The sequence below is a fragment of the Danio rerio genome, chromosome 4 (assembly GCF_049306965.1).
Source record: "Danio rerio strain Tuebingen ecotype United States chromosome 4, GRCz12tu, whole genome shotgun sequence".
Taxonomy (NCBI): domain Eukaryota; kingdom Metazoa; phylum Chordata; class Actinopteri; order Cypriniformes; family Danionidae; genus Danio; species Danio rerio.
The window spans coordinates 43,151,655-43,162,715 of record NC_133179.1 but is presented as its reverse complement, the minus strand read 5'-3'; the positions used below and the strand labels follow the sequence as shown (position 1 = coordinate 43,162,715).

Genomic DNA, 11,061 nt, shown 5'->3' with positions numbered 1-11,061 from the left:
TTTTATATTCTCTTGTGAATGTCTACGCATATTTGTATGCACAAACACAAGTGATAATCAGAGGGAAAAACATCTTTGTTACATACCAGGTGAATAAGAGGCTTTCGAGAGAGCTGAGCTGAGCTGCTCACACATGTTCTGTTCAACTAAAAAACGGAGGAAAGAAAACAAAATTGGCACAGAAACAAGTTACATTTTGATTGTTAAAATGTGAAGACACTTTTGGAAAGAAATAATTGACCTGTTAAGAGTGTGTTGACTGTCTTACAGAAACCAGTAAAGAGCTGCATGTGCTTTAAGATAAATAAAGGACTCTAAACTCACATAAAGAACAAGTTCAGTGATAAATAAATGACAAAAAAATGCTAATAGTTAGCTCATATCAATATATTGACTAAACTTGACAAATAAAACCTCAATGTGAAGTTCAGAAATTGTTTCTTTTAACAAATGATAATATATCACTGTATAATAATATAAGACTTGCATGACTATTATATAAGTGAATGTAGCTGTATGTATTGAGACATCAGTGTGGCTTGAGTCTTCAATGGTCATTTGCATCTTTACACAAAGACTTCAGCCAAGCAACTCTGAGAAGCTTCTACAAAAACAACACACAACTCTTGCATTACCTTTTAACCAGGCTTGGGAAAAAATAAATTGAAATGTCTTTCAAATCAAAATACCTCAACATAAGTGTGTCAATATTATCAACAACATGCAGCAGCCAAACTAAAAAATAAGCTTCCATCAATAGTCCTATTCACCTTATTCTCAGATGTCGAGCGGGCGCTGCCATTTGAATCTTTTTGTCTCGCGACTTCCGGTCACATTCACTTCCATTCATTTTTTGACGTTAACAACTGCTCGTTACGCTGCTTGATGTTGCAATTTAATATTTTCTTATTATATTATGCTTCTTGGTCTGTGTAGTCATGCAAACATTTGTTTGTTGAGCAAGTAGTTTGGCCATTTTCTGCCGTTTATTATTCCTAGTCATTTCTCCCATATGCGACTGAATCGGAAGTTCTAAGACAATCGCGAAAACAGGCACACTTCCGCGTTTTAGAATAAGGTCAATAAAACAAAAGCAACAAATCAAATGAAGATGGCTAAAGTCAACTTATTTTCCCAATACATCATTAATTCTCTGTAAAACTGGTTTGTAAAGCTGCTGAACTTTCCATCCCCCACTGTAATGTGTCTTGAGTCTTCACTGCTCCCCACTGCTCATTTGCATCTTTATACCAGCATTAATGGAGGGCAATTGAGTCTTATCCAATCACATTCCAGGTCCTGTAGCTTAGCAGGGTTGCATCTACATATTCTGGGTTCCTAACAGAAACGTCATTGGCTTATTTTGCTAAGTAAAGAGATCAACTTTGTATGACAAACTACGATTGTTGATTCCTACATTGGGATTATTACCAACAACAACCTACAAAGAAAAGCCCACTGAGGCCATTTCTCATCCCACATATTCATTGAAGACTGGAAAGGTGAGTTGCACATTCTGAATTTACTCTTAAATAATATCTGAATGCTAACATTATAAAATGTAAAATCTAAACATGCGTGGATGCACTGTTCAACGTTGAATTTAAGTTCTTCAGTCATTTTTAAAAGCTTCATTACAACTTTTTATTTAGTTTTTTGTTTGTTTGTTTATTTGGTTATGAATATTGTTTTTATCCTGACAAATGGACTGTAGCCCAGTTTCAACCCAAGTTAACCTAGTTAAGTTTCAACCTATTACATATATAGGTTGGAACTTGGCAGGCAGTTTTAAAGAATTTGATGTTTCCCCATTCAAACATACAAAGAGGTGGTAACATCAGTTGAATGCAAGTGAATGAGTTAAAGCTATGGATAAAGAAATACAACTGTTTAAACAAAATGCAACCTCTTACCAACCTACCTGAAGGTGAAGATCTGGGGGGTAAATGCTTTTTTTCAATTAACATAAAGATTGATGGTCTTACAAATACAAAACAGAAAGCAGATAAAGTATAAAGTGGAAAATGTATTAATAATTCATGACAAAGAGTAAGTAGGGGAAAAAGCTAAACAAAAAAAAAGACTTTTATTTTGGCGTGGTCATATAGCTGTGCCGCTCCCGCACTGTGATTCAACTGGAGAAAGGTTTGTTTTAAAGCTTGTACACAGATGTAAACCAACTGATTAAAAGTTCAGGTTGTTAATTTCATGCTAGATGTACCTGCTGTTGACAATATTATTTTAACCCTTTATACAAAGAAGTAGTATTTTACTCACAATAAGGTCTATTGTTTGAATAAGATAGGATAAACTTTATTTGTCCCCGAGAAGAAATTCTTGTCTTGTGCAAAAGAGTGCTACAACGTTGCTGTAAGCAGACAAAAGTTTAAAGTTTAAATAACTTTAACTTTTGTTAAAAAACTTTGTTAAAGTTTAAATAAAGCAACATGTAAGTGTGTAATAAGTGTTTTAATGAAGGTTGAATTTTTTAAATTGCATAATGTCATTCTATTCTAAATATACATCACTATATATAAGAAATAGAATAATGTTACTAGTTTTAATCAGCTTATTTATTTATTGTTTCTTGCTCACACTTACCTGATTTATTTTTGTTAATTACTCTCATATAAAGAAACTGTTGAAGCAAATGTTGAGAAGTTATTTTGTTTTTTGTTCATTGTTTTATTTATTTTAAACAGGGCATTTTTTATTGCTTTGTTAATTTTTACAGGAAAGTGTCCAAACGCAGAGAAAATATATATATTATACGGAATGACTAGTTAAAACATGTAGTAGTAATGAATAGTTTTTACTTGAAGGGCACCTATTTTACCCCCCTTTCATAATTTAAGATAAGTCTTTTACGTCTGTAAAGTTTCAGCTCAAAACACCCATCTGATTATTTTTTATACATTTTAGAACGTTGAGATTTTCTGCTTTAATAACTTTTACTTAGTGATTAAACATTTTTTAAATTGTCTTAAAATGTTTAGAGTATAGGGTTTGATTAACTCCAAATATGTGTGTCTGTGTATGTCAGAAAGTGGAGGGAGAAATGTGTCAATAAGTCATGACTGCAACAGTAAGTTTAAAAAAAAGACTTTTATTTTGGCGTGGTGTGTGACGTCATAAGCATGCGCCGCGCTGTGATTTAACTGAAGAAAGGTTTGTTTTAAAGCGTTTACGCTTTTATAAAGCGATTGATTAAGGTTTGTTTTTTTTCATTCAGTGCTAAATTATGTACCTGTTGTTGACAATATTATTTTAAAATTTTATACAACGGAGTACTATTTCACTCACAGTAATGAGGACTATTGTTTGAATAAAGATAGGATAAACTTTTTGTTCCTGAAAGGAAATTTGTCTTGTGCTAAAAAGTGCTACACGTTATAGAGGTAAAGTTGGTTTTATAGTCACACATTCGTTCATTTAGAAGTCTCTATATTGTACACAATGTTACTTTAAATATTCGATCTGAATTAGCATGCAAGTGTAACGAGTGGTGGGCAAAGCAAGGCTTCGTGAAACAATGAAACAGTCGAAGCAAATGTGTGGAAGCTTCGAAACGTTTCGAAACCCCACTCTACAGTGACACCTAGTGGTAATTTTTTATGTATTGCACTGAAACAGTTTCAGCAAAGAACGATTGAACAAATTGAGGGATTAAACCCAACTTTGTACATGAATTCCCTCAAGTAACATAGTACAGTGGGTAAGGAGTCAGACTTCCATGCAGGGTTAGTAGATTTTGAAGCCAGTTTGTTGCAGTTGTTTTAAAATGCTTTAATACCAGTTGGTAATGCTTTGCTCTTGTATCGTTTTGTTTCAACATTGGTCTGATATCCGAATAAACAATTTGTGAATAAATATGTCTTGTTTTTGTCTTAAAACAGGGTTGTTGCTAGATCAAAAACGGTGGCCTGAAGTTATCAATAATTATTTATATTATTCATTAAATTTCCCATTTATTTTATTTTATTCATGTCTACCCTAACCCTAAACCCAACCATACTGTAAAAATATTTATTATTGTTTTACAGTGTTACAAAAATGATGCTAAATTGATGGCGTAACTGTAGCTGTATCCTATTTAGGCTACACAAAACAGAAACATGATTAAAATACATAAAACCATGATTCCAGAGTATTTGTACAAGTCGGGATTCGAACCCAAAACATCATGCTAGGCATAGAATCAATTAGCAAACACACAGTCCTCTAAGCCATATGAGACAGAGGTAGCTTGGAGACCTTGGCAGTCAAATTAGGATTCGCCAGGTCTCGAAACGTTTCTAAGCTGATCGATGCTTTGAATCGCTTCAGTCACGTGACTAGGTGTTTCGAACACTTTAGTCACGTGACTTTGGTGCTTCGGATCATGCTTCGGTGCAGTGTTTCGAAACACTTGCGCTTCGGGATCTCGACACTGTGTCGAAACATCAGTTTCACGTCAGCCATCCCTAAGTGTAACTTGAAAACAACATTAGCACTGTTTATTTGACTGTGAACAATGTTGTACTTTGATAGTCATTGGCTGCTAATATGATTTCAGTATTTAGAGTTTGCAAATAATACTTTTATGAAATTACATTATTAAGGGGAAAGTCTGAATTTGCAATTATAAAACCAATTTTACCTCTTTTTACACGTTGCTGTAAGCAGACAATAAAGTAAATGAAACAAACAACACGATTACGAACATACCTGAATAAAGTTTCAAAAAAGTTACAGAGATGTAACAGTGTGTAATAAGTGTTTTAATGAAGGTCTAATTTAATGTTAGTCCATTCTAAATTTACATCAATATATGTAAGAAATAAAGTACTAGCTTTAATCTGCTCATTTGAAGCAAGTGTTGAAGAGAAGTTATCTTATTTCTGTTCATTGTTTTGTTCATTTTAAACAGGATAAAGTGTCCAAACTCAGAGAAAAACTCCTGCTGAAGCGACTGATCTACACACTGTTATAAAGATGGCATTTATTAAAGTAGAAAGTGAAGACCTGAAGATTGAAGAAACATTCACAGTCAAACAGGAAGATCTGCAGGAACAAACAGGTTGACTTTTATTCTCAAAGACCAACGCAGTCATTTGATCCTCATTCAGATATATTTTAATAATAAGAATACTAAATTAAATCCATCTTGCAGCCCTGAGTGTGCTGCCTAGTTCTCTTAAATGCACAAAAGCACTCATTAAAAGACAGAATGAGTTTCTTTCTTGTTACTTGTTCTTATGTTTTTTGTCATTATTTTATGTATTATTAGTCTCCTATTTTCTCTACCTTCTTAAGGTTATTGCTTTTCTTGTTCTCCTACTGTTTGTAAAGCATCCTAAAGCACTGGTACTATATAAAATAAATAAAAACAATCAATTAAAAAAGTTTAACTGAGCTGACGCTATTTGACCTACAGTATTCTCATAGAAGATATCTGCTATTACAGTGATAGTTTGGGCTAGAGTTAGAATTAAATCATTATTATAATAACTAATTACCAGGGCTATTGTGTTTAAACAAAGTGTTTCGCAGGGTCTTAAAATGTCTTAAATTCCAAAATCTAAATCTAAAAATGCCTTAAAAACTCTTAAATTTACTGAAATATTGTGTTGTAGGTCTTAAGTCTTTTTAAACAAGTCTTAATTTTCCTTTGTTCATGTTTTGCTACCCAATCTGGCCAAAACCCATTCAATCACCAGCAATCCATCTCAATAAAACTTTTTATTCAAAATTGTCATTTTAACTCGGTTTATCATAATGGTTTAATTATTTTCCTTACAATAATATTTGCATAAATGTGCTCCTTGTATTTACTGCTGAGGACATTGACCTGGACAGATTATTGTGCAAAGATTTAGTTAATTATAGTTTTAAAACATTTAAAACCTTTGTTTATTTTTTTTTAAATTTTTTTTTACATTTTAAAAAAGTTTAGGTTGGAAAAAGTGTACGGATACAAGTAAAGCTTGTTTTTACACAATATAATTTTTTTTTTTGCTAAGAAATATATAAAATACTGTGTTTTTATATTAATTTATTATTGTATTATTAAATGTATTTATTAATTTTTATATATAATATAATTATATATAGGGCAAATAAAACCCTTTTCCATCTGGGGTATTTGAAAAATTCCTTATACTTTAGCCCTTCTTGAGTCAAAAATTTTAACCCTGGTTTAAAGTATGTCAGAAAACGTAGATGCCCTAATTTTAAATATGCTGGATAAAATGGACACAAAAAATAATTATTATTTTAAAACATTGAACTACAGTATTCTAAATTATATGACGATTTTGTGAGACGACATGAGACAAAACAAATTATAGTGGAATAATAACGTTTAGCATTGCACTAACTACAACTGGCCAACAAACTAGTTTAAAAATGACTTTTGCTGCTTAAGAAATGGATTACAGCATGCTGATGATATGCAAACATCTGAGTGTGAAGTTCGTCAGTATTGATCATATTCTTTATGTACCAGCAGGCGCCGCCATTGGAATCTTTTTGCTTGAGACTTTTTTTACAGAATGAATTTTTAGATCCTGAAAACAGTGTAAAGACCCACACACACCAAGATGTTTTTTGCGTTTTTAGCACTGTTGCCTCATGACGTTTCTGTGCAGAGTTTACACATTCTCCCGGTGCTCACATGGGTTTTCTTTCCACTGTCTAAAAACATGCAACTTAAGTTACTTGACTAATCCAAATCGGCATCTAGTAAGTAGTTATCTCTTAAGAGCAATCACTTTCTGTTCATTAGCTACTACAGAAGAGTTCTCGAGAACTCACCTTTCGTCTTGCAAATGGGAGCCCCAGGCTCGTTAAGTGTAAACTTTTGAAATAAATGAAATGAAGTAGTAAAGTATGTAATCTTGCCATCTCATCATCACTCCAGTTTACAGCAAACGTGGCATTAAGCATTTGCATGTGCTCATTTATTCATTTTCCTTCGGCTTAGTCCCTTTATTCATTAGGGGTCGCAACAGCGGAATGAACAACTAACTTCTCCAGCATTTCTATTTAAACTGTGAATGCCCTTCCAGCTGCAACCCAGTACTGGAAAACATTTGTTATATAACATAATTTATCTACAATAATTCAAACTCAGAAATATAGGCGTAAGTTATGTGTACTTGCTATGAACATGCAGTATTTGTCTCAATCAGGTCTTCCAAGCAAGTTACAAATGTTTAAATCCAGTGGAAGATGCATATGAGGGAACACAACATGAATAATCTAGAGCGAGTGCATTTGATCATCTGCATTTAAAGCCACAGGCACAAAAAGAGCTTGGTTTTCCTTTGACCGCCAAAATTATATTTTCTTCAAGGTATATAATCTGATTTTGAACTAAAACCTCAGACGCATTCTGAGAACACCAAAGACTTATTTTACATCTTGTAAAAAAAGGTTCATAAAAGGAACTCTTTAAAGGGATACCATTTTACTCTCATGTTTTACATGTGGTTTTAAACCTTTACGAGTTTCTGGATTCTGTTGAACACAAAAGAAGATATTGTGAAAAAAATGCTGGCTTACTTTGTGTTCCATAAGAAAGGAAATGTTTAAAACCACATGACGCAGAGTAAATGGTAAACTCATTTTAATATCTGGATGAAACATCCATCTTTTGCTTGTCACTTTGTGTCTTCGTACTAAAGTTAACAATGTTTTTTTTTTTTTTTTTTTTTTAAGACCTGATGGTGTTGAAAGAAGAGGCTCATGAACAGAATGAAATGGAAGAGAAACTCCAAGAAATAACGACTGATGAAAAACCTACACTGACTAAAAAAACTTCATCACGTGGAAGACCTCGGAAATCCAAATCTGCGTGTAATTTCGGCAGTAAACAGAGTAGAAAGAGTTTTAGTCAAAAGTCAAACCTTGATGTTCACACTAGGGAGAAACCTTACACCTGCGAACAGTGTGGAAAGAGTTTTGGTCACATACAAGGCTTTGAAAACCACATGAGAATTCACACTGGAGAGAGGCCTTTCAGTTGTAAACAGTGTGGAAAGAGTTTCACTCAAAAGGCAAAGCTTGATGTTCACATGAGAGTTCACACGAAGGAGAGGCCTTACACCTGCGAACAGTGTGGAAAGAGTTTTACTTATAAACAAGGCTTTACAACCCACAAGAGAATTCACACTGGAGAGAGGCCGTACACATGCCAACAGTGTGAAAAAAGCTTCTATCATCCAGGAAACTTTGCGGTGCACATGAGAATTCACACTGGAGAGAGGCCGTATACATGCCAACAGTGTGGAAAAAGCTTCTACCAATCAGGAAACTTTGCAGCGCACATGAGAATTCACACTGGGGAGAGGCCGTACTCTTGCATCCAGTGTGGAAAGAGTTTTAAGCAAAATTGCACCCTTGAAGTCCACATGAGAACACACACTGGAGACAGAAGTTTTATTTGCACACACTGTGGAAAACGTTTTTCTCAAAAACATGACCTTAACATCCACATGAGGATTCACACTGGAAAAAAAACTCACACATGCACACAGTGTGGGAAAAGGTTTACTCAAAAAACAAGTCTTGACAACCACATGAGTATTCATACTGGAGAGAAACCTTACAGATGCACAGAGTGTGGGAAAACTTTCCCACATAAAAGCTCACTCAAACACCACATGAGAACTCACACTGGAGAGAAGCCGTTTGCATGTACTCAGTGTGGAAAGCGCTTCACAACCAAAGCTAGCCTCAAGAACCTCATGGATGGTCACACTGGAACCATAGTGTTGACATGTGATCAGTGTGAAAAGAGTCTCACACGCAAAGAATCCATCAGGAAACACATCAAGAAGATTAACTCAGGAGAGGACCCTTTTAGATGCAGTGAGTGTGGAAAGGGCTTTAAACGTAAAAGAAGCCTCAACACTCACCTAAAGCTTCACAATGGAGAGCAGAGTCCCCAAAATTGAGGCCTTGTCCACACAAACACTGGTATATTCAAAACGGCAGCTTTTTCATGTAGTTTGGCTGTTCATTCAAGTGAAGTTTATTTATACTACTTTTGAGAGGATCACATGCTTATGTTTGTCTACGGCTGGTCCTGCATTAGCCAACACATGATTTACCAATCAGATGATTCCTGACTCACTATAAATAACCAGAGTTTCTTACCAGGACAAGTGTGAACTTTTGAATACATATCAAGTTTTCTGAAGATGAAACCCTTTGAACACCTGCAGGGCTGCAAGAACCCAAAATAACTCTATATGTTGATAGATTGTATGACTTGTTTCATATGCAAACAAGTATCTGCATCTGAAAAGGTGTGAACCAAATGACCTACAGGAACTCAAGAGTTGTGACCCAACCAAAGAAGTAGGCCGATCTCCGAGGGTTACATCCTTTGTTATAAAGTAATGTCTCACTTTGGGTTAAGTTACCAATGAGTTAACATTGCTGCTGAGGAACTGCACTATTCATTGTCTTCGATAAAGTCTTCTCCCCGTAAGAGCTTTGGTCAGCTTACTTATTTTATGTATTAAAGTCATCTATGTAAAAATTAATTAAGCTGTATTCCTCCTCTTCCCATCTACTGTGTGCCACCACTCAAGCTAGATTAGCAACACCTGTGTTTTGCCCTATAAAAGTTTGTGTGTAAAAAGCTAGTGTGTTCAGTCTTGAGCCTTTACTGCCCAGTGCTCGCCCGATTCTCTTGAGACGCTAAGTGACACTTTATTTTTATTGTTGTTGTTTTTTTTTTTTTTACCCTTGTGTCAGATTTGTTTTGCCTGTTTACTGGAAGCTCTGCTTCCGTCATTTCTGTTGTACTTTGTATTCTATTTTTCAAATAAAGATCAGTTGTTTCTTGTTTCTGAAACTAAACGCCTCAAGTTCCCTTTTTAATTTTGTGCTCTTGGGTTCATATGTTGAGGAGTTAGCTCAGCTGGGAAAAGCCCCAGCTTTGAGTCCAAGAAACTGGGTTCAATTCTCAAATGAAACCAACATGTAACATTCTATACATTGACAAGCCGTCCAAGAACGGTTAAGCCAAATACAGCAAAATCTAACAATGTGTTTCAACCTATTATGAACCGATAACCATATTTGTGCACATTCCACACTTCCGAATTGTTTATTAATTTACTTATCAAACATCAAATGAGGCATCCAGGGTGATTTTGCGAGCCCTTTTACTCGCTCTGGAAGAGTACAGTTCTTGAAGTGTTGGCGGGGAAGTGCCAGTAGCCGCATTTCCACTATCGGGCCAGTGCGAGCCAGGGCTTTTATGGGGCCGGGCCAATCGCCCGGGAGATGAGTAATGAGGCCAAAATTATGTTGCGTTTCCACTGTCGGGCTAGTAGTCGCAGCGCGTCCCCAGAAAGACCCACGAATCAAAAACAAATTAAAAACGATTAAAATGAAGACAACCGAAACAAAAAAATGACACGTTACTGTACAGCAGTACATTATATGTTTATAAGCACAGACCTGTGTATTACCATTTGTAACTGATCTGCTTTTCACTCAATAACTTCAAATGACACCAAGCGCTGCTTTCCTCCACTTTATTTAGTCCTGCAGAAGACAATTTAACACAAACACGTTGTCTTTTGGCTTTACTGCACATTCCACCCCCTCATCAATACAGAGCAGCATCGTGAGGTCGAATGAATTATTTTCTTAATAATTGATGTAATTACATTTGGTAAATTTGACAATTTATACACAATTACACACATAATCTCTTATAATTTTACACTTTGAGAAATTATCAATTTAAAATGTATAGGAAAACACTTTTTTCCTCTACAGTTACAACAAAATGAAAATTTCTTTATCATTAGAATCCAGACTTAACTAGATACAAAAATGTGTAAAAATTACGCACAACAGAGCCACCTGGTGGACAAAGTTCAGCGTTTCTCCCACTGTAGGAGACCTTTCACTAAGTCTCTGTGGCGCAATCGGTTAGTACGTTTTGCTGTTAACTGAAAGGTTGGTGGTTCAAGCCCCCCCAGGGAGGAGTTAAGCATTTTGCTGCCTTGCAACTGCTAACACGTGCACTGGGCATACATCATGAGCCATATTCTG

The 11,061-nt window shown here is 35.1% G+C and overlaps 1 protein-coding gene across 4 annotated transcripts; it reads left to right on the top strand.

Annotated features, from left to right (window-relative positions):
- The first annotated feature begins 1,352 nt into the window (after nt 1-1,352).
- LOC137490925 (uncharacterized) lies at nt 1,353-9,847 on the top strand. 4 transcript variants are annotated; one of them, XM_073947616.1, is made up of 3 exons: nt 1,353-1,502; nt 4,910-5,059; nt 7,702-9,847. In XM_073947616.1, the coding sequence occupies exons 2-3, from the start codon at nt 4,975-4,977 to the stop codon at nt 8,937-8,939; spliced, it is 1,323 nt and encodes a 440-aa protein (XP_073803717.1). In that variant the 5' UTR covers nt 1,353-1,502; nt 4,910-4,974; the 3' UTR covers nt 8,940-9,847. The 4 variants fall into 4 exon arrangements, with proteins under 4 accessions (XP_073803717.1, XP_073803718.1, XP_068076026.1 ...); XM_073947617.1 differs by lacking the exon at nt 1,353-1,502 and adding an exon at nt 3,114-3,168; XM_068219925.2 differs by lacking the exon at nt 1,353-1,502 and adding an exon at nt 3,138-3,212.
- The last annotated feature ends 1,214 nt before the right edge of the window (nt 9,848-11,061 follow it).

Excerpts from the sequence above, each read along its gene's own strand:
- LOC137490925 (XM_073947616.1), top strand. The coding sequence starts at position 4,975 with ATGGCATTTATTAAAGTAGAAAGTGAAGACCTGAAGATTGAAGAAACA. Across the intron at positions 5,060-7,701 it reads AGATCTGCAGGAACAAACAG|ACCTGATGGTGTTGAAAGAA; the intron begins GTTGACTTTTAT and ends TTTTTTTTTAAG.